Source organism: Passer domesticus, chromosome 10 (genome assembly GCF_036417665.1).
Source record: "Passer domesticus isolate bPasDom1 chromosome 10, bPasDom1.hap1, whole genome shotgun sequence".
NCBI classification, from domain to species: domain Eukaryota; kingdom Metazoa; phylum Chordata; class Aves; order Passeriformes; family Passeridae; genus Passer; species Passer domesticus.
In genome coordinates, this window is record NC_087483.1 from 27,855,971 (window position 1) to 27,883,056 (window position 27,086).

Here is a 27,086-nt window from a genome sequence, read left to right on the forward strand (position 1 = left end):
TTGCTGTTTGCCGGGGGTGTCCCCCGCAGGTGGGGCTCCCCGGGCCCTGCGTCCCTGCGCGCACAAGAGGGCGCCCGGCGCCCGCGAACCGCCCGCCGAGTGCGGCCCCGCAGCCCCGAGCCCCGCTGCTCCCGCTGCTCCCGCTGCTGCCGCCCGCAGCCCCGAGCCCCGCTGCTCCCGCCGCTCCTCTGGCCCCGCACGGCTGCCCCCGGCCATCGCGGGGACAGCCGCGCTCCCCGGCTGCGGCGGGGCTGTTCTCACCGGCAGGCTGGAGCTGGGGAGCAGGTATTGGGGTCCTGGCTTGGCTTAGCCCCGGAGCTTGATGTCCCTCCTCGGGCAAGACGCACAGAGGCTGAGCTGAGGAGGTGCCAAGCCCCTGTTCCTGGCTGCTTCTCTGCTTTGGATGCGCACAGGATCTCTGCAAGACGCCACGGAGGTGGGGAGCAGTTGGGGTGCTGAGTGAGGCTGGTGTGGATGCAGCGATGGCGACCAACTCTGCCCCAGCCAGGGGCTTGAGGAAGGCATAGAGCCTACCTGGCTTGGCCCATCCCACCTCTGCTGCAGGTGGTGCACTCCAAGTGCTCCAGTGGGACATGGCCATCACCTCTGGGCTCATATCTGGGGGTGGGCAAAGCACAGAGCCCACTGCGGGCTTGCCACAGGAGTGAGAATGCTTCAGGAGCAATGCTGGGTTTGCTGTCCTCTCACCCCTGGAGTCAGCCTGGCCACAGAAACATGGGGCACAGTAGGTTGGGGGATCTCAAATACCCTTCCAGTACTGAAGGAGGTGATAGGCTGTGTGCCTGCTGGGCCAGGGTGGCCCAAGCCCAGCTGGGCCCCGAGACAGAGGACATGGGGCTTGTGTGGTGTAAGCTTAGGGGGTATACTGGTGGGCTGCAATGGGGAGCATGCACAAGTCCTGCCTGTTGAGATCTCTTTTGCTTTTGATCTTACTTCCCTGGGAGTGCCTCTCCTGTTCATCAAGCCAGTTTGACTTCTTGGGTCTTTCTGGCTTTTCACCCAGCCATGCCTGTTTCCTGCATAGGAACGTGCCATGAGGAGTGCAGAGCCATGGGGAGGGTCTGGGTGGCACATGGGGTGCTCTCTGTTTCCTGTTGCACCCCAGGTAGTGGGTGGACAATTGCCTATGCCTGCACTCTGTTTCCATCGGGCTCTCCCAGCTAGGCTCTCTCCTGCTACAGCCTGAAATGGAGGGATGTGTCCCTTAGCATCTGGCCTGCCTTCTCCCAGCTCACATCTTTTGACCATTTCCCACTGGATGTGGGTGAGATGTGGGGTATTTTGTGGAGCTGCGTGTGACCTGGGCTGCAGCTTTTACTGGAGCCTTGCTGGGTGCCCTGCTTTTCCCACTCTGGACAGCTGTGTGCCTTCCTAGACCTGGACCTTTCCTAGAGCCTCCCTCCTCCATTGTAGGTGTTCCGTCACCTCGTGCGGCCCCTGATTCAGATGAACCTGGCGCTGAAGTGCCAGGTGCAAGAGCTGATTTCCCTGCTGCTCCAGAAGGATGCCGAGATTGAAGATTACAGGGAGAGTGGGGCCACTCTCAGCAGAGGTGAGGAGGGATGCCTGGGGCAGGGAGCAAGTTTCCTCCTTAGCACTGGGCTGGCGTGCTTTGCTCCCTCTGGCTGTTCCCCAGCCTGGCTTGTGGTTCATGTTTAGCTAAGCCAGCAGCACAACAGTAGCCAGGAGGCTGGAGCAGCCTCTGGGGTGAGCTGGGGGAGGAGCAGCCCTTGACCGATAGCTGTAGCGGTTGGGGAGTTGCCAAGGGGCTCTCCACTGCTCCGAGAGCACCTGGCTGGTCCCCAGGAGCCAGCGGGATGCCAGCAAGGGCTGGCCCTGCAGTGGTGTCAGGCTCCCTTCCCAAGTGCAGTGGCTCACTGCGTGCTTGGAGAGCACCCAGGGGCTCTGGGCAGACAGGAGCCCCCTTGGGCAGGACATGGGTCAGGGGGAGCCACCTTGTGGGGTGTTTGTTCCCCACCTAGGGAGGTTGGCTGGGCACTGTTTTTTGGGTGATCCCTTGCTGCTGCCATGCTTTGTCCTGCTGCCACAGGTGATACCTGCACTTCTGCAGGAACATGGGGCCCTGAGCATGCAGAGACTAATGGGGGTCAGCCCAGGCTTGTGTATCACATCCAGGAAGATGTCGTGGTCCAGACCCTGTCCCATGACTGGTGCCCCACCACAGGAGCCTGGATCTGCCCTGTAGGTGCACTACAGCTCATTGGCCAGCTGCACTTCCCTCTACCCTGCTGCATGCAATCTCTGCAGGGCTTGGAGCAGCCTGGACAGCCTGTCTTGGGCCCAGGGACTGATGCTGGTGAGCAGCTGGCCTCTCTTGTCCCTTACTTGGTGCAGGGCAGAGAGCTGGGAGGAAGCATTGCACCCTAGTGGCTGAGCAAATCCAGCCAGCTGCTTCTCCAGGCCACTTCTTAGCAGCAATGTGGGAAAAGTAGTGTTTTGGACAAGGTGCAGAGCAGAATATAATGTCCCTGTCCTGCAAGAGGAGGACACAGGCTGGCTCACCCCTTCAGATCAGCAGCTGGACAAGCAGTGCCCTGTCCCACAGACTCACACAGCTTGTTCCAGCTGTAAGATCTGGAAATGATGTTGAGCACGTCCTGCCACCGTTCCCTACTCCTCAATGTGGAAGTGCTGGGACAAGTGTGGATGGACTATTGGCTCTGCCTGGCTGCTGTGTGCATCAGCAGGCTCAGCCATGCTTTTCCAACTTCCTTGTGGTCCTTGCACCTCCTGCTAACTGGGTGATGTGTCCCTAGCCCAAGAAGCCTGCTGATGTTTCCTGCTGATTCTGGGAAGAGCGTGCTGGAGCTTTTCCCCTGCAGCATCCTGCCCCTATGGTCAGGGAAGGGGAAGCTGGGGTGGGAGGTCTGGCCAAACCTGCCCAGGCTGATCCCTGTCCCCCTTGCAGGCCGCCTGCGGACAGAGCCCTTCCGGGAGGAGACGTTTCAGCAGAACTTCATGGCTGAGGTAAGGAACAGGGCACGTCCTCTCTCCTTTGCCAGAGGGGTGGTTTCAGCAGCAGCTGCAGTGTGAGGTGTGCCAGCCTGGATGGCAGCACTGGTGGGGATAACTAGACTTGCCTAAAGAGGGGTCATGCCCTCTATCTCTCCCTCCCATGGCCCTCTTTGTGTCCTTGCACCTCATCTCTAGGGCTAGCAGAGCTGGGAACGTGCCTGACATGGCTGGATGGGAACTACCTGGTTGCTGGGAGCTGCCAGAGGTGCAAGCCAGGCTGGCTGCTCCACAGGAGTGTGCCATCACTGGGGCATATTCATCATATTCACCTGCCTCCCAGATTGCTCTGGACCTAAACATTGCTGCTGATGGCAGGCAGAGATCAGGTGAAGGGAGAAGCCATCTCTTTTTAGTTCACCTGTTGCTTTTAGAGGTGATTTTGCAGTGGCACATTGTGGGGACAGGAGCTTTCCAGCATATTATCCATGCTCTGCCTATCACTGTCCCCTTGCACACTCAGCTCTAAAATCAGACATGTGCTTTGGAGAAACTGGGACTGCAAGGAGAGAGTCTTTGATCCTTTTGCATTACTGGAAATCATCACAGAAGCACTAAAATGATTCAGACTGATGTGTCAGGGTCAGAAATGCTTGATGCCCATTGATGCAAAAGGACTTGGGCCACTTCTGAGTGTTCCTGTGCTCACTGTGAAGGCACAGGAATGGGGGGCAGTGGTACCTGCTGGGGACCAGGCAGTCAGCCATGGTGCCAGTGCTATCACACGGGCTGTGGGAGGACGTTGCTTTATGAGATGAACTGATGTTCTTTTGCAGCAAACAATAGATGATCTGCAGAGTTTCTAAAAATTAGAGATGATCCCTCTTTTATATGCAAGGCATTGCATCTAGTGCAGGCAACTTTCCCCTGGATTATGAAGGCTAGAGATGAATTCACTGCTGGACTGCAACTTGAAGGTTGCCTAGGGACCAGTGATCATGACCAGATTACATTCACCCTGGGCACAGAAAGGACATTCCTAAGCAGTAATTTATATCCTTCATGCCTTGAAAGAGCTAATTTCCCAAAGCAGGGGGAAAATTATGAGTGAAATCAGCTCAGAGGAAACATTTAGATAGAAAAATGTGAATGAAAATGGTGAGCTCTTTCAGAAGAATTTCAGAAGCCACAAAAAGCCACAATTCCACAATCAAGAAAGAGGGCAGCGCTGGCCCAGAGCCCGTTCTGGTTCAGCAGCAAAGTGAAGGCAGCAATTAGAAATAAAAGAGCAGTTTATAACAAATGGGAGAGCAGGAGTAGATAGCAATCAATATAAATTAGAAATTATGAAGTGTAGAAAATGGGTAACAGAAGCTAAAGACATCAGGGAAAAATCACGGCGATGAACAGAAGGAAAGACTTTTATTGGGTGTAGCAGGAGAAAACCCCAAGCTCCCAGCAATAGGATAAGCTTATTAGTAGACAGGGGTGGTAAAATGATTTATACTGGACCAGACATGGCAGAAGCAGACGGTAAATGTTTCAGTGCTGTTGCTGGAAGGGTGCAGGCAGATGTGCCAGGATAGGGGGATGATGGAGTGTCTTTGTAGAAGAGTCATCTGAACAACATCTGTTAAAGATGAACATCAGGCTTGAAATTCAGAGTTCTCCAAGAGCCAGTAGGGTCTGGGGCATGGGGGAAGGTGCAGAGTGGGCAGGAGGGGCGTGAGGCAGCCCTGCACAGAGCCTGGCAAAAGCAGCTGGTGTGGAGCACATCTGGCACAGGCTGAAAAGATGGGATGGTGCTGTGTGTCCCGAGAAGCCAGGAGCAGTGTCTTGGAGCCAGACAGGGAATGGAAGGCTCTGGGAGATGCTGCCCCTCTGCATCCTCTGGTAGCCAGGTCTGAGCAGGAAGGCTGCAGTTGTGCATTTGGTCTGCTGGGAGGGTGTGTGTCCTCCCTGCATTCAACCCATTCTTTATAAACCCAGTGGTGCTGATGATGCCATCCTGCAGCAATGAGCTGTGAAATGCAAACAGCTGCTGCCTTTGGTCTGAATGTGGTATCCCATCGTTCCTCCCGATGCCTCCTAGGTCTTGTGTTAGTGAGAAACACCAAAAGTGGCTTTTCAGCTCTTCACCCCCAAAACTGGCCCTTCACCCCAGTCTCTCCTCTCATCTTGCAGCAGAAAGGTGTTCTGGGTGACCCCGTTGTCTCTGTGCAGTTACTTCAGAGCCTCCAGGCAATTTAATACTCTGTTTGTCAGCTGCTAAAAGGAGCAGCACAAGGAGCTGGGGTCCCTCAGGACATGTGGGGAGCTGGGAATGCGGTGAGCAGCTCCCATGTCTAAGTTTTCAAAAAGATGCTGGACAATCAGCAGAGAGTCACAGGAATGAACTGAGGACTGGGGAGAGAGCCTGGCATTGAGGGACTTGGAAGGGAAGAGCTCTGTCTAGCTTATCAGGGAGAAAACTGAGAGGAGCCTTGATTATAGTGTGTGTGGGTCTTTACAAGGAGAAAAGGCTGGTTAGTGAAGGGCTCTCTTTGATCTTGCAGAGAGCACTGGAGCACAAGCCAGGCACTAGGACACAGAGCCAGGGAATTTCAAGTTAGAATGGAGGCCCTTGGTTTGCTCCTGCCAGTGATCCAGGCATGCTCCCAAGGGCAGTGGTTGATCCTCCATCTCTTAATGTCTCCAAAAGCGAGCTAGGAGCCTGCCTGGAAGAAAACCAAGTTGGTGGGTTTGGTCTTGGGATGTGCATGCTTGAACATCAGTGGACAAGAGGTCAAGAAAGATCTATTGGTCCTTCCAGTGTCTCCATCTGTGAAATGGAGCTACAGGTTGTGGATGTTTGGTTGTGGTAAGCACCTCTGGGCTGGAAAGGGATTGTGGTGATATGGTACAGGGCTGGATGTGGCAGGTGCTCCACAGCTTTGCTCACTTCCCAGATATTTGCTGTATCCCACATGGAGAGGAAAGGACCTGTCAGTCCCTCAGGGCAGAGCTGCAGAGCCTCTCAGCCTAGACATGCCCTTTATCTGGGCTTGTGTGCACTTGGCTGTCCAGGGCATTTTAAGTAACCATGGGGAGTTTTCCAGCAAAGCCCTGGTAATATTTATACGTTTAGGAAATGATGCTTTCACACACACAGTTTTTGGCAAGGGTTCACTGCTGAGCAGCTGCCTGGGCTTGAGCAGAGCTGGAAGGAGAGCAGTGGCTGTGCAAAGCCGAGGCGAAGCTGGTGGCTTTTATTGGCAAGCCCAGGGGTTCACACCATTAGGGGAAGGAGAAGGCGGCTGGAGAGGGCTCGGCGCTTCAGGGCTTCCCCAGCACCATTCCCAGCAGTCTAGGACTCAGCAGGTTGGGGATGTTTTGTTCCCTGGTGTCCCTCTGGGTTACAGAAATGACCTCACAGGGCAAGGTGGGGTGGCCACCCATGGGTTTTGAGGGCCTGCTCCAGCTTGGCCACGGTTAGCGTTTCATGACATGGCTTATTGCATGGCCTGCACTCAGAGTGCTCTGAGGAGGGCAGGGACAGGTACATCGAGGACAAGCTCACGGATGCCATCAGTGCAAATATAGCCCCCGTGCCCCAGGATGCTCTGCCCTGTGTATTTTTATCCGCTGTGGCTGCGCGGGGGCGGCTGCTGCACACCTCCGCAAGCGGAGCGCGGGACCTCGGCAAACAGGACGCGGCGGGTTCACGGCTCGACCCCGGGGCCCGGCGAGGAGGAGGAGGATGTCCCATCAAAACAAGCAACGCTGCAGAGGAAGATAAACAAACAGGCAGCTTCCAGTGTGGCCCCGGCCGAGGGCGAGCGGGAGCCCCGGGGCCAGGCCTGGCGGTGGTGCCGGCAGCGGTGCTGGCTGACGTCAGGGCGCCCGGGGGTCAGCATCCCTCGTATTGTTTCCCACCGGGGCTGGGAGCAGGGCCAGGCACCCGTCCCCCGTGCCCCTCCCGTGTGGGGACGCAGGCCGGCGGGGCAGGTGGAGGATGGCCAGGACGCGCTCTGCGGCCACAGGCCATGGCTACCGCGGGGTCCGGCCGGCTACCTGGCTGCTCGCTGCCTGCCCCAGCACCCGGGCTCTCCTCTCTAACAGTAACTAAAAATAAGCCCTGGGTAGCGGTCTGGCCGAGGACGAAGGAGGTGGTGGCCTGCACATTTTGCAGGGTGGGGACGGCATCCCTCAAACCCACGCCAGCTCAGCGCAGTGCAGAGGAAGCAGCCCTTTGGCTCCTTCAAACGAGGGATGTTTTTAATTAGCGCAAGGTAGCTGCGGCTTTGCAGCTGCCACTGGGCCAGAGCGGGGCCGGTGCCGTGTGTGTGACATGGACTGTGGGCACACAGGGTGCACGGCTCAGGGGGTGCTGTGTGACATGGACTGTGGGCACACAGGGTGCACGGCTCAGGGGGTGCTGTGTGACATGGACTGTGGGCACACAGGGTGCACGGCTCAGGGGGTGCTGTGTGACATGGACTGTGGGCACACAGGGTGCACGGCTCAGGGGGTGCTGTGTGACATGGACTGTGGGCACACAGGGTGCACGGCTCAGGGGGTGCTCTGCTGGGCTGGGGCCCCTTGGTGTGGCGCTGGGGAAGGAGCTGTGGCCACAATGCTGCTGCTATCAGGGCTAAGCAGCGCAAAATTTGCACAGGCAGAGGTGGCAGCATGGGGCTGGCTTGTGGGGCAGCTTGGATGAGCAGAGCAAGCTCTTGTGTGCTGCCAAGTATTTGTGCTGTGAGCCCCATGAGTGCTGGTGTCTCCTTCTGGATTGACCCCACCTGGGTCCTTGCTTCATTCCTGAGCAAGCTTTGGTCACATCATCCCATCACTGCCCTGGGGTATGAGTTGCACACTGGAAAGGCAGTGGGCCATGTCTGTGCTGAGCAGAGTGGGACACACACTGCCCTGTACATGCACTCAAGGAGCTGCACAGTGCTGCAGGCAGGCATGGAGCGAGGGCTGCCTGTACTCAGTGTGAGCACATGTACCAGAGCAGGAGCGTGAGAACAACACTAGGAGTGTGCATGGTACTGATGGGAGCAAGGGGCAGAGTGCCACATCTGCTGGCTGAAGATGGCAGTGGACAGGGGCTAGCACTTAGTGTCCACAGCAGTGCACCTGGGAGATGCACTGGTGGGTGCTGACCACTGCCTGGGCACCAGCCCCCTGCGGTGTTTGCCACAGAGGCTTGTGGCAGTCAGTGTTGCAGTGTTATTTATTTATTTGCTGAGGCCCCATCAGGTGAGGGGCACCCAGCCAGGATGCACTTTCAGGGCTGCCACTGGCAGCCACAGGCTGCTTGCACAAGCAGTGAGTCAGTGGAGCTACATGCTGCTAAAACCAGACTTGGCACAGGCACCCCAGAGCAGCAGTCTGCCCGAAAGTGCCCAGACCACGGGCAAGCAGTGAGTCCCTGGCTGCTGGACCAGGTCTAGGCTGGCTGTGATTGCTCCAGCCCTTGCCTCTGCCAGGGATGTGGATGCTGTCCCAGGAGCCCTGAGGGGATGCCCATTCTGGGGAGCTGGGGGTTTCACAGCCCAACCCCTTGTGACTGTGGCTGTGCCACTGTAGAGAGTGGGTGGCACCTGGACCAGGTACAGGCAGCTGTCTGCTTGTCCCAGCCCACTTCAGCCCAGCATCACCCAGTGGTTTGTTTGGGGATGGAGGGATGGACAAGCACCATCACAGCCACCCTCCCTGGGGTGCTGCACAGCCCTTGTCTGGCACAAGTGGTCTGGCATGTATAGAGAGCCCTGCTTTGCAGCCGGGGTGTTCCTCATCCTCTCCATGCCATGCCATGCCGTGCTGTGCTGTACCATGCCAAGCTGTGCCGCGCTCTGCTGTGATGTGCCAGGTTGTGCCATGCTGTGCCATGCCCTGCAGACAGCAAGAGGGGCGTCACAGATCTTCTGGTAGAAGGGGCCAGACCCTGCTCCTGCGGGAGAGGCCCCAGCCTGTGCATGGGCACTGGCTGTGCAGTGCTGCTGAGGAACAGCTCGGCTCGGGGGATGATTGATCTCGTGTCAGCAGGCGGTGGTTTGAGCCGGTGCCAGGCCTCAGCTCAAATGGGAGCATTGAAGGGGGAGAGCCCCTTCCCCCTCCTGAAAGCAGAGCAGCAATCCCCCTGCCCCCAGCCCGGCTCTGCTCCCACATCTCGGCCATTATCGGCCCTGCAGCTGCAGGCAGTGCCCAGCCCTGGGGCAGCAGGGAGCACCGAGGTGTCTGGGGTGCCAGCCCCACCACGCTGGCCTCTGTGGCTGTGTTTGGGTTAGAGGAGAGCAAAGGGGGATGGCTGGAAGGGGAGAAGGTGTGGAGCATGGTCTGCCCCTCACCACTGTGCCTTGCAGCCACCTGTCCCAGCTCCGGATGTGGCAGCAGCTCCTGGAAGCAAAGGACCTTTTGGGGAGGAAAACAGGGTAGACTTTGATGAGGCACTAAAGGCACTGCTCTGTGTTAGCAAGGGATGTGGCAGCACCTCTGTCCTCAGCTGATGGGGTTTGGACTGGGGTGTTGCCATCCCCACTGTCTCTGAGGGCAGAGGAGCAGTGCTGCCTGCACCCCAGGCACTGCCCTCTGCAGCTCCCAGCACCTCTTTGTGCTTGAAATGTCAGGCTTTGTCACCATGTCCCTGTGTGTCCTGAGCCCTTCACTAGCTTCCTCCATACCCACAGCTGCATCCCTTCTCCAGTGGCATCCGCTGGCAGCTTTTATTGCTGTTTCTGAAAGCTGATCCCTCCCTTTCCCATGGGCCAAAGCCTCTGTAGCCTCTTCCAGTTGTGCCAGCCCATGCAGAGGTGATACTGAACAGCTGAGACATCTGGGCAGACAGCAGCACCTGGGCATGGGTTGCTCTGCACCCCAGGGGATACAGCCATTGGATTCCTGAGTCTGCCTGCTCCCACTCTGCTCGGACCTTTGCACTCTGTGTATCTGCGTAAGGAAACAGGGCCATTCATGTATTTCTCTCTCTATTTATACCTCTCCCTTTCCGTATTTAGTGTGTGCGCAGGCAGAGGGGGCAGCAAATGCCGGGGCCACTGATGTTCTTGGCTCCAGCACCGGCTGGAATTTCGTCCTGGAATGTATCCTGAACCGCTCTGAAAACACGAATAAATCTCTGTGTGTTGTGTGCATGTGCGTACACAAATACATAGACAACGTACAGACATGGAGCCCTATAGGGCATTTGTGAGCTTTGCTATTTAAAGGAAGGAGTAGTTAGAGGGTTCTCAGCGAGGCAAACACCTCTGGATCAAAGGGATGCAGGGGGCTCTGCTAGTGACCAGGCATCTTAGAAGATAGCTGGCACTTGCTTTGTGCTCTCCAGGGACCTGAAGCCACCCTGTTGGTGACATGCCCAAAGCAGCACGCCCTTCAAGCCCCAAGCAGTGCTCTGATCCCATGGTGCCTACATTTGACTGAGATCTCTGCTTCCTGGCCTCCAGCTTCTCAGTGAGCCCCAGAGAACCAGCTCCTGTGCTGCTAATACAGGCTGCAGAGCCTGGTCTGGAGCTGGATGATGTTAGGCAAGGATATCAACCCCTCTGTGGCACAGAGTGGGCTTCCAGAGCATCAGGGGTTGTCTCCTGAACATCAGCTAGTGCTCACAGCTCTTGAGGAGAGATCATGTGGGAAAGGAGGAAATAAATGCTGGGTAACAGGTCCCAAGTAGGTGCTGAGCTGGGCATCTCCTTGGGGATGCTGCAGCATGTGGTGATCATGGCTGTCTGGGAATGACAATGAAAAGGGGAAAACAGAAATTTGGTACCAGATCCCAAAGAGGATGCTTGGCCATGCCAATTCTTCAGGAGGTGCTGGCAGCTGCCTTGCTGTGGATCCTGGATGAGGCCCTGTTGGGAGCACCACTGGGTCTCCCAGCACCTTTTGGGCAGGAAACAGGCATCCTTTTTTTAGCCCAGCTCAGGGTCACGGTGGCTTCTTGTCTTCTGGATGCTGAAAAACCTGATATCTTGGGCTGAAAATGCCCACGTCTGGTCTCTGGCCAAAGGCGATATGTTTGTGGGTGGGGGAAATTGGAGCAAATTCCTGCTGTGAGTCCTGCACGTGTGCGCGGGCGTGCGGATAGGGGAAATATAGTTTTCCTCTTGAAAAAAAAGCCCTGCTTATTTTTATACAGAACTCCAGAAGGGCTGAAGGTGGAAACTTCATCTGTCAGCAGCTTTCACAGGGGAGCGGGTCCCTGCCTGAGTTTGGGGGGAAACCACAGCTGGGTGTTAATGGGACTGTTAATGAATTAATGTTGGCTGCTGGGGGCCAGCGGGGAGCCTGGCTCAGTGCAGCCGGAGCACATGGAGCCCTGCCCGCACGTGGGCTCCAGCACAGCTGCAGAAAGCCCCAGCTCTGGGAGCCATGCACTTGGGGAGGTGTGAGTCTCTCCTAGTCATGCCTCACTCTCTGGGCTGTGGAAACACTTGGAAATGTGGCCACATTGCCCAGGGGAGAGGGTCCTACACCCAGGAGTGTGGAAACAGCCGGGGTGGGTGTGCTACCTCTCCACTACGGGCATCTGCTGCCTGGGCTGGTGATACCATTTCAGGCTGGGTCTATTCAGCTGCTGAAAGCAAACCTTTAAAGCAATTTAAAGTGAAGTGAAATCCTCCCAGGTTTATTTATAGGTTGGAAGCCTGTGTTGCTCAGTCAGTACAATGCCTGTAGCAGCACTGGTCTCTGCACAGCACTGCCTACCTGCAGCCCTTCTCAGGGTTATTTCTTTCTCCTCAAAATGTGGAGGAGCACCCATGTGAATGCAATAAGCACAGCCATGCCCCATGCTGTGGACTTAGCAGTACCTTTGCAGATTTTTCACAGCTGGTTTCCTGGGAGCAGCTCTAGAGGACAGCGAGGAGGTCAAGGAGGTCGTGCTAACTTACTCACCTGGTGCCAAAATGGTAGCATGCAGTGAGGCTGAGAAACAGCATTGTATCCTGCTTAGACTGGAAATAAGAGAGGAAAATGCAGAGCCCATCTGGGAAAGAGAGAGTAAATTCTTTTCTGTAGACTTCTCCTGCTGTGTCCTTCAGGCTCTGTGAATGAGATCTCAGCCTGTGAGATATGTGCAAGCCTGTGGCACCTCTTGGGATTTCTCCCAGGAGCATCAGTGTCAGTATCAGACACCTGGTGAACCAATGGGAAAACTGGCCATCCTGAGGGACAGATGACTGTGCAGAGCAAGGGATGGCAATGCCAAAGAAGGGATGGCCATGCTGAGGAAGGAAAGACTACACCAAGGAAGGGATAACTGTACTGGAGAAGTGAAGACCATACTGAAGTAGAAATGACCATGCCCAGCATGGGACTGTGGATGGACTGGTTCCCCAGCAGAAGATGCTGTCATGGATGGAGAGGGAAAGAGGCAGAGCCTCCTTCTCAGCTGAGAGGAAGGCTAAAATACCCTGAGTCCTTGGGAACTCTGCTTGCTTCCCGGGGATACTGTGCTTGATGCAGAGGCCACTTGGTCAGACAGACTCTCACCTCAGTAAGGAAACCTCTCTGGGCATTTGGACGCAGTACCTTTCCTGGGACTTCCTGCTGGTTCTTCATAATCAGTCTCCAAGTAGCCAACATCTGCTGTCCAGTGCCAAACCAGCCAGAGGGACTCAGGGCCTGGAGAGGGCAGTGGCTGAGCCCTCTGACAGGGCCGCTCTTTGCAAGGATGGGCTTTACACGACTTCCTCCCCAGCACTGGAGAAGGTCCTTCAGAGGATCCCAAATTCCGGCTTGGAGGGACTCTGAGGCGCTTCTGTGCCCAGCTGCCCGCTCTTGCAGTCCAGCTCTGGCTCCACTGGGCCTAGAGCCCTTCCCAACCCCATCTTAGACAGACGGATATCCCAAAACCCACTGGTCCCAGGGGCTCCCACTCTGGGTCCCTCTGGCTGAATGAGGTGGTGTGCGTGTGCCCAGACTGTCCCCTCCTGTGACTGTACAGTACACACAGCTAAATATATGTCCGTGCAGATACAGGAACTCAGAGGGGCTGAGTGATGCTCCTTTTCTATACCTCTTTTCATGGGGAGAGTTAATGAGATTCATGTCATTAAAGGGCTGATGTTTTGTGGGATGGGAACCTTTTAAACGGGATGTGTCCTGGCTTAGTCATGGCAAATATTTACCAAAAAAAAAAAAAAAAAAAGGGAAAAAAAAAGAGAAAGAAGGAAAAAAAGGGACATACCATATAAAATTAGAGTTCTGAAAATAGTATTTAGACCAAGTGAGAGAGAGGAACCTAAAACAGAAAATACAGCCCAGTCTGTTCAGGAGTCAGGGGAAGAGAGAGTGGGGAGGCGGGGGAAAGCCAGAGATAAAACGAGAGAAACCTCGGCAGTAAAAACAGCATCTTGGTAAATAGACTATTAAAAAAATTCTGACCCGCTTTATGGCTTTCTTGGCTGCCGTTCAGCTGTGCTGCCCTGGCCGGCACGGAGGGAAGGTAGCAGGAGCCGGCGTCTGTGTGGATGCTCAGAGCTCCGGGACGCGGCTTCCCCCCACCCCCGCCCCGGAGCAGCCGCACAGGGCGTTAAATTTAGCCACATAATGATGGCCCTGAGGAGGCAGCCTTTTGTAGCCACACTATAATTACTGCCTCGCTTATAAATTTTATTTTTCTTATTATGTTTCCTCCTCCTCCTCTGCTGGGGAAGGGGTGGAGGGGTCTCCCACACCCCCGTCAAAGCCACAGCTCTCTGGAGGGAAGGGGGCACCATGGGATATAGGGGAAGGTGGGCACGACTGCCCCAACCCTGCACTGCTCTCCTGCCCCCGTGCAGGGCTCAGCCCTGCGTTTGGGGAGGGGGAGGTGTGGAGCTAAGCCCAGTGTGGTAGGGGCCCTGAAGCATCGGTGTCTTGACCCCCCTGATACTTAGCCTCACCCTCTCAGGCTGCTTTGCAGATCGACTTGTGCAGGCAGGACCAGGGGATGTCTGCTGGGGCTGTGAGCCCGTGTCACAGCCAGGCAGCCGGGATCCCCAGCAGGCTGCTGGGGATGCAAGGAGAAGCCGTCTGGCCCTGCTTGGCGGGTCACCGGCTCCAGCCCTGCTGCTCGCAGAGGTGGGAAAGGCAGGGGGTACGGCTCCTCTGCGGGCCAGTGCAAGCGGGGGACAGCTTCAGGCCGGGCAAGAACGTGCCAGAAAAGGTCTCGTTCCCCTCTTGTTTTCCCAAAACAAAGGAAACAGCCTTGCATTGCTGGAAGTCGCGTGCTTGGGCTGTGCTAGCTTGTTATCATCCGATAACCTGGCGACCTGGGAGCTGCCCTGCTCCTCACCCGCCGAGCCCGCGCTACGGGATGCGAACAGCTTCCGCATGAGCTGCCCTTTGCAGAGATCCGTTTTCCGCTTCCCGGCCTGGGGGGGACAGTGGTGGGGGTGCCATGATGGCCCTGGCTGGCCCCAGGCTCACCGTGTGCCACATGCCTGGGAGATCTGCCCCGGCAGGTGGTGATGGATGGTGAGGGCAGAGGAGATGCAGAGATAGCAAGTGCCTTGGCACGGCCCAGGTGCTGCCATCCTGTGTGCAGCGTGGAAGGAGATTTGGGATTCTGCTGTATTTTGCTTTCTCACGTGCAAATTCCCTGAGAGCACCGTGGCCAGGCTTTGCTGTGGAGCAGGATGGGCAGTGTGCAGGGCTGGGGGTGGCAGGGGTCCCTTGGGGCATACAGTGGTGCCTTCAGGGAAAGAGCCCTTGCAAACTGCCAAGGAAGGCTGCCCAGCAGCAGGACTGCCTGCTTTCCCTTCTCCCAGACTCTTGCCTTGGGGAGGATGCAGTGATGCCAAGCTGCCCTGGAGACTTTGGTGGGACTGGTGGTCACAGTGGTGTTCATCTGTCACTGTGGGGACATGCGTGGGAGAGCATCTCCTTGGCAGAGCTGTGTATGGGGCACGTGCAGAGCCACAGCAGTCTCACCCAGCAGTGCCCAGGGGAGCTGCCTCATCCCAAAGCAGCCCCTTTCTCCTGCCCTGTGCTACAACGGCTCTGTTCAGCACAACGATGACCTGAAGCAACCTCCATCCCTCGCTCAAGTACCCGTTTCAGGGCAGGTAGGACAATACTAAATCAACTCCTTTAAAGCCTCCTGACCTGCAGCCCCACGGACGTGCCGGTCTCCATCCCTCCCTCATCTCCTGCGGGCACACTGGGGTCTGGTGCTCTGGCCAGCTGCCCGGGCACGGGGCTGCCTCGGCTGCTGGCCAGGCAGCTCCTGGCCTGCCTGGGTCTGTGCCCTGACCCTCCACCCACTGCGGGGTCCGTGGCTTGTGCCAGGCGCCAGGGATTCAGCACCGAGGTGGTCGCAGGCGTCCCCGGGGACAGCAGCCACCACCTCACTGGTGGTGGCTTGGGAGCCTGGAGAGCTCTGTGGAGCAAGAGACAAAGTGCCCTTTCAGCCTAGGTCCTGGAAAGGTGTCTGTGTGTGTGTGCAGAGGTTAATGCCTTCGGCCCTGGGGAGAGGAGAGGAGAGGAGAGGAGAGGAGAGGAGAGGAGAGGAGAGGAGAGGAGAGGAGAGGAGAGGAGAGGAGAGGAGAGGAGAGGAGAGGAGAGGAGAGGAGAGGAGAGGAGAGGAGAGGAGAGGAGAGGGCATGGGCTGGCTCTGTCCCCACGGGAGCCATGCCTGCACGTGTGCCTCTGCATGTGCTCGCGTGTGCCTCTGTGTGCAGGAGGCTCATGCATTTCCGTCTCGGTGTATTTACATACGTCATGTGTGTGTCTTACTCATCACTGTGTTTTTCTTTCCTTGTTCTTGGGTCTTTCCCCCACCTCCGCCATGGATCCTATAATTCTTGTGGCATTTTATTCTTCGCTTTTATTATTTTTTGTTGTTCAAATCTACAGTTTTGGAAGTTGCTGCCTCCTTAGGAAAATAAGCTGTATTTTTAGTGCCTGTGTGAAAGGCTGCTGATGCCGCCTGCCCCTGCTCATCGCTTACTCACTACTTGTTTAAGCTTTTATTTACCCCTTTGCCTCGTGCTGGGCTGTGGGGGCAGCCAGCACTGTGCTGGGGCTGAGCAGCATGGCAGGAGCATGCCAAAGCTGTCAATGAGTGAAAGGCAGCTCCAATCTGGCCTTTATTGAGGTCTGGGTTTGCGTAGCTCTGGAGCAGCCTGCCCTGTAATCAGTTAGCCACCAGAGTTGGCCAGCCTTGTAATAAAGTAGCTCTATATTTATTTGTTCTGTTTATACACTGCTCTGTAATAAGTTGGGAGTCTTCCCCACTCCCCCCATTTTCTTTGGGAAGTTCCTCTGGGTCTCTGAGGGGATCTGCCATCCTGTGTGCAATGGATGCTTGGGGCCCTGCATCCTGTGAGCTACTCTGACCACATCTGGGCCATGTGCCTCCAGCTCTGTGTGTCCCATACACCCCAATGTCCAACTGTTCCCAACCTCTCCCCAGCATTCCAGCCCCATTCCCCGGAGCAGAGAGCCCCAGTGGCTCCCCTGGTACCCCACATCTCCCCATGGCCCCTTCTCCTCCGTCCCTGTAGCCCCCAGCACTGCCTCTGTGAGTCCCCCTCCCTCCCTCTCTATTTCAACCTTGGGTCTTTTTATAATACACTCATTAAAGGGAGCTCAGTTGCCCTTTCCCCAGTGAGGCTGGAACACTGACAGCCTGTTCACCCGCGTGTCTGTAATTAAACTCAATCTCTGGGTGAATACAACAATGTGACTGCACAGAATAATTCCTGGAGATCCTGACGCCGAGGAGGAGTGTGGCCTGTAAGCAGCCCATTCACGCCTGGCTTTCTATAAATACTTTACTATGTGGCATTAAGAAAACTTCAAGCCCTTTCTCCCCCTCCTCTTTTTTTTTTTTTTTTTTTTTTTTATTAGTGCTACATAATATAGTAATTGTGTGACTAGAAGGTCCCCCTGTGCCTGCCCGGGTTCACAGGCCTGGGTGTGACCTTGTGCTGCACTGGCCGTGCACGGGAGCCATGCCCAGGGACTGCTGTGCCCAGGGACCTGCCAGCCTCACCAAGGGGATGCAGGTGGCCTGCAAAATCCTCCATCCCACAGCTCTGCCAGGATAAAAGGCTTACATCCCTAAAACCCGTCCCAGTGGTGTCCCTGCTGGCAGCAGTGCTTGCCTGATACGTGTTCTGTGGTCCTGGGAGCTGTGGCTGCTGGAGGGAGATACTGATGGATATTGGGGAAGAGGGAGGAAGGACAGGCATGGGAGAGTATCCCTACATTCCCATGGCCATTAACGTGGCTGTTCCTGAAATTCCAGCCTGCTAGCTCTCTAACCTGGGATCCTTGGGAATCCACAGGGCACCTCCTCAGGTCCCATCATGCCCAAGGACAGGGGTTAAGTGTGTGTCCCAAGTGTGATCACATCCTGCCTGCTGTCCCCCGTGCTTCCCTGAGGCCGTGCCTGCCCTCCCCTCCCCTGAAACCTACTGATGGCATGGCTGGAAGGGTGCTCAGGCACACCCAGGTCCCTGGGCAATCCCTCCTCTGGCTCTGTAACCTTCATCAGTGATGCCTTCCAAAGAGACACACAGAACAATTTTCCTCACACAGGGTGTGCCAGCCCCACACACGGCCCAGCTCCCCAGGCAGCATCCCTTGGCTGGCTCCTGGGACACTGTGACTACAAGTGCCTGTGCAGAAGCCACAGTCACAGAGCAGTCAGCTCCCTGCCTGCCTGGCTCTTGCTCCCTGTGTTTTGAGACCTCGGGGTTGCAAAGAAGGCAGTGCTCCCCTCCCACTCCTCTGGCCAGCTGAAGGGCTGAGCACAGAGACTGAGGACAAGGGCAGAGGATGGGCATCCCATCCTCACTCTGCCACCTGGTTTACACGGGGATATCACTGTTTTTTCGTGGCTAGGAGTAACATTAGGTCTTTGTGCTGTGTTGATATTTATTGAAAGCCACAATGGACATTAATATTCATGAGCCCACTCTACCTCATCCATGATCACGTAGCATCCCTCAGCAGTGTGGTCCCTGCATGTTTTTCACTTGCATGGCAGTGTAGTGCCCCAGAAAGTGGCAACGTGCAGAGCCAGAGCTGAGCAAGGGCCATGGTGGTGCAGGATGAGCTGTGGAAGTTTGGGGACCAGCTCTCCCTGGGTGCTACCCTATTTTGTGGCTGCCTAGTTGAGCTTGAAGGTAAGCAGACCCACAGGTAGCACCCTGGAACAGGGCCCTCCAGTGTCCCTGCTCTCCCCCTCAGCCTGGCATTTCTCCAGCTGCTGCAGCCGTGTCCTGCCTTGGCACCCCAGCCTTGGTGGGGCAGCCTCTAAACTTGTCCCACAAGAGCTGCCCAGTGCCTCTGGAAGCCCTTGGGCAGGGTCTGCATCTGGTGGTGCATAGTAGAGTGCCAGGAGAATCTCAAGTGCCTCCCATCCCCTCCATCTCTCACCCCCCTCTGGCTGCTGAAGTTCCCTGCATGGCCCCCTGCCTACCCCACTTTATTTATTTTGTGGGACAGCCTAAACTGCCCCCCCAGCCCCAGCACTAGGGGCTTGGAGCCCCAAGGAGGAACAGCCCTGCGGCGTTTGCATCCTCATCACTGTCACACTGCTGCAAAGTGGATGCCCTGGATGTCAGAGCCGCGGTGGGTGACAGGGACGCGGCAGATGGCGCCCTGGTTCCGGCCACCGCCTGCCTGATGGGCGGCGGCGGGGCTGCGGAGCCGGCTCTGCCCCTCTGCATCCCGGGCACTGCATCCTGATCCCCAGCACCGCCTCTCTGTGTGCCAGGCACTGCATCCTGCATCCCCAGCACCGCCTCTCTGTGTGCCAGGCACTGCATCCTGATCCCCAGCACCGCCTCTCTGTGTGCCAGGCACTGCATCCTGATCCCCAGCACTGCATCTCTGTGTGCCAGGCACTGCATCCTGCATCCCCAGCATTGCATCTCTGTGTGCCAGGCACTGCATCCTGCATCCCCAGCACTGCATCTCTGTGTGCCAGGCACTGCATCCTGATCCCCAGCATTTCATCTCTGTGTGCCAGGCACTGCATCCTGATCCCCAGCATTTCATCTCTGTGTGCCAGGCACTGCATCCTGATCCCCAGCATTTCATCTCTGTGTGCCAGGCACTGCATCCTGATTCCCAGCACTGCATCTCTGTCCTATGCACTTCATCCCCAGCACTGCATCTCTGTGTGCCAGGCACTGCATCCTGCATCCCCAGCACTGCATCTCTGCAGCCCTGGCATTGCATCGCCCTGGCTGCAGCCACTGTGACAGGAATGCTTCAAGGCAGCAGGGTGGTACCCACCCTGTGCTGTCACCCTGTGCTGTCAGTGGTGCAGCAGGAGCTGAGCAGGCTGTCATGCAGCCAAGGAGCTTTCCCCCACACAGCATCAGCCCCATGTGGGTTAGGAGCAGGGGTGTGCCTGCAGCTGGTCTTGACCTGGTCTCCCTGCTGCAAAGGTCCCTCCATGCTTACTTTTCTCAGATCAAATGAATCAGGGCAGATGAGTGGGGTTAGGCTCCAAGTTCAGGGGTTCTTGGCCTGTTTTTTCCTTTAGGAAGGCTACAAGAAGTGAAAGGTTTTGGTGGGAGCAGCAGAGAGCTAGGGTCCCAGCTCCCCAGCCCCTGTTGGGGCAAGGCAAGAAGGACTGGAGCCAGCTGAGGGCTGCCCAGCACAGTGTGGGGAACAAACAGCATCAGTGGCCACAGCACACCTCCTCTCATTATTTATTGCTCACTCCTCAGAAAGGGCCTCTGTTTGCCTATTTGTTTATGATTTTGCTGCAAAATCTGTTGATGGAGAGATCAGAAATTTTACTTAAACCTCAGCTCTTGAAGTGATGGTACTGCTCCATTGACCATGCTCGACCAGTGCTCTTTCATTCCAGCTGGGATCAGCAGTTCAGTTATTCTCTCAGACATCAACACCACTGTGGGCTGTTGTCATCCAAAGAAGAGACCTTTGTCCATTTCCCCTCTCCAGCCTTTCACTTGTCACTCTGATAGCTCATCTTCAAGCTGCCTCCAAGTTCAGGGGTACTGCCAGGGTCTCCCCACAGCCAGGTCTCCTGCCTCTGCCCATAGCGAGGGCTTGGGCTTCTGGGAAGCTCTGGCAAGGCTTCCTGAGACCTGCACAGTGGCCTGTCCCATGCAGCTCCATGGAGATGTCCCTCCATTCTGGAGGCTTCCCATGGGCTCAGGTCTCAGCAAAGCTGCACAGTGTGAGCCAGGGTGCCCTTCCCCTGGCTCCTCACTGTGCCAGCCTGTCTGTGCAGCTCCCAGTGCTGCTGCCTCCCCTGCCTTTTACTTCTGTGTTTTTACGGCTCGAAGGGAGCCGTCCTGCCCCAATTCCCCGCATGCTCCTAATTTCATAGTTCTCTCCATATATCCATATATATCCATATGGCATTTGATACAGGTTTTATGGGCATTTCCATACATTTTACAGACACAGCCATTACAGAGCCAGGTTTCACCCGAGAAACCTCAGGGGAGCAGAGCACTGAATCGCCTTAGTCTTGGCCCCAGAACAAGGCTCTCTTCTCTCCCTTGCTGGGGCTGCCGCTATCAGCGCTGCAGAGGGCTGGGGGATGGCTTGGGGCTGGTCGTGCCAGCCTTGAGAGCCAGGATGCTGCCTGCAGCCCCATCCCTCCTGCTTCCTGCAGTCTCATCCATCCTGTTTCTTGCAGCCTTATGCTGCAAACCCCAGGGCTGTCACTTCTGCCCTTTGCTCCCTTTCCGGATGGATGCCACTGGCAAGGGAGTGCTTTGGATTCAGGACCACAGTGTGTATGGCTGGGTTGCCAGTGTCCAGCCTGTTTGCCTGCCTGTTGGGCTGTACACCCAGCTGGCTGTGGGGACTGGAAGCCCTGGCTGTGGTACAGTGATGCCATCCCAGCTGTCGGGGCAGGGACACTAAAGCACAAGGCTCTGAACTGCAGCTGCTGCAGGGCATGCAGAACATCCAACCTCTGACACAGTGGCTTCTGGCTGGTGGAGGGGCAGAAGACACATCCAGGTGCACACAGCTCTCTGCACGTATTCTGGCCTGCTACAGGGGCTGCCAGCACTGCCGTAATGCCCAGCTCTGCACAGGGCTGACTGTGTTCCCAGCACAAGGGAAGAAGCCTCAGATCTTGTTTAAAAAGAAGTTGGGTGGCATGTGTCTTCATCTTCACCGTGGCCAAACCCTAGAGCAGCCTGAGGTGCAGATCTAAGGCATCACCATGACATTGTCCCTGGGCGCTGGGCTGTTGAGCACCATCTGCAGGGGAAGATGGACTGGGACAAGTGCATGCAGGGTTGCATGCACTTAGCACCCCTTAGCATCCCCACAACCTATTGCTGCTTGACAGGGGCAAACAAAGCAGCAGCTGGCCTCACTTCAGGTCCCCAGTTCTCCTAGCCTCGTGCTGGACTGATAGGATTAGGAATTTTCCATGCTGTGTGTGAATTCCCATTTGCAGGGCAAATGCCCACTCCCACCCAGCACTGCCTCGAGGACTGCTCCTTGATGCTCAGCCATCCTAAACACGGCTGTGGCATCGTCCAGTCCAGCCCTGCATGTGAGCAGTGCCTGGATCAGCTATTAATAGCAGCTCCCCTCTCCCCTTTTGAGGGCTGGTGGGAGTCCAGGGTACATCCCACTCTCTTTTCTTGAACAGATCCTGAATGCAGTAACCATTTGTGGCTTCCCCAGCCAGCATGTCTTTCCTTGGCCTCCAGCATGTTCTATTTTCTGTGCTGTTTACTGTTCTTCTGCGGGCTGTCAGGTTTCCACGCTGGGGAAAGGCTTGTAAATGGGGGGGGTGGGCAGCGAGTCCGGACAGAGTGGCCACGGCAAGGCAGGGATGGAGGAGCACAGACATGGCCTTTATCACAGCCTAGGGGATGTGTGGCTCATAAATCCAACCCAGGCAGATAGGGGATAAATCATCCCAGCTGGGACACTGGTGGTTACCCATGGTTAGAAATTAACTTTGTGTTGGATGAGTCCCAGGCTGTGGGATGGGAAGGGAAAGCTGCTCTGGGCAGTGTGCCTCCTGCCTGGACAGCCCTGGAGACAGGCTGCAGGCAGGCAAGGAGATGCCCACTGCTCTGGCCCGGGCAGGCAGAGCTGGTGGGCACAATTAAAGCCAGAGTGATGAGGCAAACAAGCTGGGATGGGTACTGTGGATGAACCTGTGCTGTGGGTGATGATGCTCTGGCATTCACTCTGACCTGTCTGGACTTTGCACTTCGATGAGTGTCTGTAGCCACTGCACTCATCATCATGGGGCTGTAGCGCACTGGGCACTAGGACTGGTTTACATGGGAGGGGACAGGGAGCCCAGGTGGGAGGGAAGGCAGCAGGGTGTACTTGCAGGGCAGGGGAAGGTATGTGCTCACAGCAGGACTGTCACCTTCCCCCTGCAGTTTTGGCAGAAATGGAAGTCGTATCTGGTATCACAGGGACTTCCACGCTGGGGCAGTCTCTGGCCTGGCTGTGTGCCTCTGTGGGTGGGAGGAGGCAGTGAAGCCCACAGACCCTGTTTCACTTTCCCTCTCCAGCTGCAGTATCCTTCTAGCCCCAGTTCCCCTTTCTGCTGTCCCTAGTGTTCCCTGCCCAGCTCCATGAACATGCCCAAACTCTGTGTAGGGCCAGGGCTTCCATGACAGCTTTTTAGGTATGCAACTACAGCAACCTCTTCTTCTGCTCAGGTCAAGTGCCCACAGCTGGGACCATGTCACTCGTGGAGTCTCAGAGCACCCACTGAGGAGGAAGAGGGGAAGGGGCAGGGGTGATGAGGACGCCCCTCCTGCAGTGGGTCTCCAGGCATCTGGCTCCGCTCACTGCTGGCCAGCTCTCTAATAGCTCCCCAGCTTTCCTTTCTAATGAGGCTCTAATTGGAAGCCGGTTGTGCTTCCCTTCCCCTCCTCTCAGAGCTCTCCAGTCCCAGTGCTGCAGGGTGATTAAGCTGAGGTTTTGGGTTTTTTTAATATGGCAGAATTATTTTGGAAGGGCCAGGATCGTTACATGACGGGCTTCTTGAAAAACCCCAGGCTTCGCCTTTCAGACGAGGCCTTTTCAAGTGGTTTTGCACAGTACACGTCTCTGGGCAGCGACCGTCTCGAACAGTTACTGTTAATTATAGATGCCTCTTTCCCGCTCGCCCATTACTCAAAGGATTTTTGTGTGTTTTAACAGTGTTTTACATCAGCCTGAATAAGACTCTATTCAGTATTTCCAAGAGCTGGAACTTGGGCATCCCCTGCTGTATGTGTCGTGCTCTCCTCCCTGCATCCCTGGGGCCAGGGACCAGGCAGCCAGCATGGGCACCAGCCTTCCTCCCGCTGCCAGCTAGTGCATGCACTGCTCTGGATGCAGGAGCTGTGCCTGCTGCATGCACACTCCCTTGGCACCCTTCTCCTGGCTCTGGATGGCCTTGGGTCTGCAGGCTCAGCTCCTTGGGCCATCTCCTGAATCCACCCTTCACCATCCTTACAGGCTGAGCTCACTGCCCAATGGTGCACGCTCAGCCACACCATGTGCTCACATCCATGTCGTCCTCTTTGCCCAAGGATTCAGAGTCAGTGACAGCCTCAGGCACAGTGGTCCCATCCTGGTCTCCTTGGAATGGGCAAGGTTGTCTTCTCCTTGCTGAGTTCCAGGCCAGTGTGTTCCCCTTGCATTCACACAGTAGCTGGGGCTGTTCCCCAAGTCCTCCTTCATTGCCCAACTACTCAACAGCAACTTACTGCACTAATGTCCTGGACAATGCTCTTACCTCCCATGCCATCCCATCTGTACCCTCTGCCTGCAAGAGCCACCATTTATCCCAGCTTGCCTCCCGTGTTTTACCTTAGGTGCAGGCTGTGAGAAGAGCTTGCATCTTCTCCCCTGACACCCAAGCTGGTTTAGCCATCCTTGCGGAAACATCTTATCCTAAGCATTTCCCATTCCCACTGCAAACCCCAGATGCTCAGCTGGTCATGCTGGTTCCTTCAGACAACTCTGGTGGGTTTGAGAGGGGTGATTTCCCACAGCAGAGTGATGCTGTGCCTTCTCTCCAGCTGCAGGCTACTGGTGTTTCTGCTTCTGAAGCATTTCCAGATGAAGAACCAACCTCTGTGTCTCCCTTGAGAGATGGGAACCCTCCAAGCTGTGCTGAGCACTCCACAGAGGGGGCACAGACTTGTGGGCAGAGCCACCTGCCCAAATGCTGGACAGCTAGGCTTGGCAGTGGGTGCCCCTGCCACGCTTTGGTCAGTGCAGAGGTCTGGAAGGGTTGGAAGATAAAGAGCAGCACCAGGACTGTTCTGCTGACCAATTTCACAAGGCCAGAGGTGAAAAGAGCTTCCCCTGTGTCCTTTGTGAGCTGCTGGCTGCTCCCCCAAGAAACCATAAGTCGGAGGGAAAAAGTGGAACCTCATGCCCACCATCCATCGTCCCAAAGGCGAGAGTGGGGACTGGGGACAGTGAGGGAGCACAGTGGCATTGTTCAGGGAGAGCCCCTGTTCGGGAAGGGGGGATGCACCTTGTTTGGGCACCTCTGCAGCCCTTACCTCCTCCACCTCAGCATACAGGGCACTGTGGTCAGGCCCATTTATAAAGCTGGTAAATATATTGGCAGAGTTTGTGTCCCCTCCAAAGGTCAATATTTGTGCAGAGTTTAATTTTAACTTAACAAGCAGTTGTTTGCAGAGGCTGCCCTGTTTGTGTGTGTGTGTGTGCTTCCCCACGGATCGATGCCCGTGGGGAGCAGTGTGAGTGGCTGGGGTGTGAGCACTGACTCACGGGGTGCACAGGGGGTCGGTGACATTCCCGCTCCCGGCGATGCTCCGGATGCAGGGGCAGCACCGTGCGGTCCAGAAGATAAGGTCCAGGGTCTGTGGCCGAGTCTATAAATGCAACCCACAAACCTCTCCGGGAGGTGACAGTGGGCAACATGTGCCCTGTGAGGCTCTGAACAGCAGCCAGTGGGGACAGTGGCTTTCCCAGCCTGTTCTGACCGGTGCCCTGGGCTTGCTGCAGGCAGCCCTGCAGCCGCACAGCCCCCAGCCTTGCCCCTCCTGAACCCGTGTGGCTTTTGTGGCTCTCATCCATGTTCTGGCAACGTGGGTCTCCCAGCTGAGCACATCGTTCAGGCCAAGGCTCTTCCAGTGTCACTGCCCATGGGGTTTTATACCCCCTGTCCACCCTCCCACCCCACCAGGTAAGGCACATCCACATCCCACATACACCTGCAACACCTCCCCGAGGCTGGTGGCTCCTCTTCAGGAAGTCTAGAGCTGAAGTGCCCCTGTGCTGGCAGGGAAGAGGGGAGAGGTGCTGGCCTGGTCTCTGCCCAGACACCCAAGGCTTCTGTTTCTGCTACATCCAGAGCTCCTCTCGCTGAAACCCCAGGCTGTGCTTTACCCAGAGGCAGGTACCCTGTCTGGGCTTGGGGACAGGCTGTCACACTCATTCACTCTCATCCCTTGGAATAGAGGCCAGGATCTCTCAGTGCCTGCAGTGCATCCTGGCATCCTGGGGCAGGATAGGTCAACAAGTTGGATCCAATACCTCCCCACAGCCCATCTTGCTCACAGTACGGAGTGTGTTGTTTGTGGAAAATGGGAGGATAACAGTGGGAACAGCTCTGGTTTGCAGGAGTTTTTCCAGCAGCCTAGAGGCAGGGAGGGGGGCTGCAGCTGGGGGAGATACAGAGAGGACAGAGCCCACCATCCCCACAGTGCGGCAGCTGAGGCTCCGTGTTTTGCAGCCTGCCTTGTGGGCGCTGAGGTTTGGTTTCCTTCTCTCTGCTCTTTTCCTCTTCCTCGCCAGGCCCCGGGGCTGCTGACTGACCTCAAAGGGAAAAGCGGGCTCCGAGGGACAGCAGCAGGGATGGGCAGGGGTAAACACGGGGCTGGGGCCGGCCAGGCAGTGGGTGATGGAGGTGAAGTCATGCCGTGACGTCAGCCCTGTGGCTTTGGGGACAGCCGTGGTTAGGCTGCTCAAGGAGGGGCGGCTGTTTTTCTGCAGCTCCTCCACTTGCTCCTGGTGCCCGTCTAACTTATAAACTTTAATGGCCAGTTTAAAAGGTTCCTGCCATGGGCACCTTGTTGCCAGATTTAGGTTTTTAATTTGGAAACTTTCCCCTCTGTGGTCAGAGGAGGAAGGACTTGGGTCCGCTCAGAGCCAGTCATCAGGACACGCGGGTGCCAAAGAGACAATCCAAAAGGCCCGTGCTGTCGTCACGGGTGTCGGGACAGGGCTGGCCACGCATGGGGCAGACAGGCTGGAGGAGCCCCCTGGTCCCCTCCCGCTGCCCACATATTGGTGGAATAAATTTAGCTCCTCCTCGGCCGCTGGCCGGGGGAGCACCGTCAGCTGCCACCTGCTCCTGATCAGCACAGTCCTACCCCAGGGGTCACCGCAGCCTGGGCTGTGTGGGCAGCATTCTCGTCCTGGGCAGCAGTCCTCAGGAGACACTGGGGCCCACAGACCTCAGCTCACAGGGCCAAGTGTTGGGCTACAGCCACGTTTGCTTCTGCAGGTGCCAGCAGAGCCGGGTTTAGACACGGAGCTGGGGTTAGACAGAGATGGGGTTAGACAGAGCTGGGTTTAGACACAGAGCTGGGGATAGACACAGAGCTGGGGATAGACACAGAGCTGGGGTTAGACAGAGATGGGGTTAGACAGAGCCGGGGTTAGACACAGAGTTGGGATTAGGTACAGGGATGGGATTGTGCACAGAGTCATGTCTGGATGTACTTCTTGGCTGGAGGACAGGATGGAAGGCCAGCACTACGGGAGACACTGAGAGCATGGCACTGCTGCTCTTCCTCCTCTTCCTCATGTCTCACCTTCCCTGAAGCCCTTTGGCAGCCCCTGTGAGATGTGGGTTAGCAGAATTACACTTCCTTACTGCAAACTCAGCTCTCTTCTGCCTGCAAAGACTCAAGAAACCCTTGCAATGCCCAGGAGTTGTTGGGTGCTGGGACACAGGGTGAGACCTAACCCTTTGCATTAACAAGGAAACCAGCCTATAAGCTTGATGGGAGCCTCCCCACAGTCTTTCCATCCATCCCTGGGGAGAGCGGGGACATCTTAACCCCCCCAAGCTGCTGCCACCTGGGGTTACTAACAGTGGGGTTCTGAGGAGTGACCATGGCTTGGCTGGGTCTCTCCTT

General features: G+C 56.4%; 1 protein-coding gene across 5 annotated transcripts in view; it reads left to right on the forward strand.

The window, feature by feature from the left end:
• NHEJ1 (non-homologous end joining factor 1) overlaps positions 1-27,086 on the forward strand; it is a 43,130-nt gene that overhangs the window by 2,782 nt on the left and 13,262 nt on the right. For 4 of the 5 annotated variants that reach the window (XM_064434840.1, XM_064434839.1, XM_064434837.1 and 1 more), the window contains 2 exons: positions 1,435-1,573; positions 2,951-3,009. In XM_064434840.1, the coding sequence (XP_064290910.1) occupies positions 1,435-1,573; positions 2,951-3,009 (198 nt within the window). Of the gene's footprint in view, positions 1-1,434; positions 1,574-2,950; positions 3,010-11,818; positions 15,371-27,086 lie in introns of those variants that run through there. The other variant, XM_064434838.1, reaches the window with a different exon arrangement.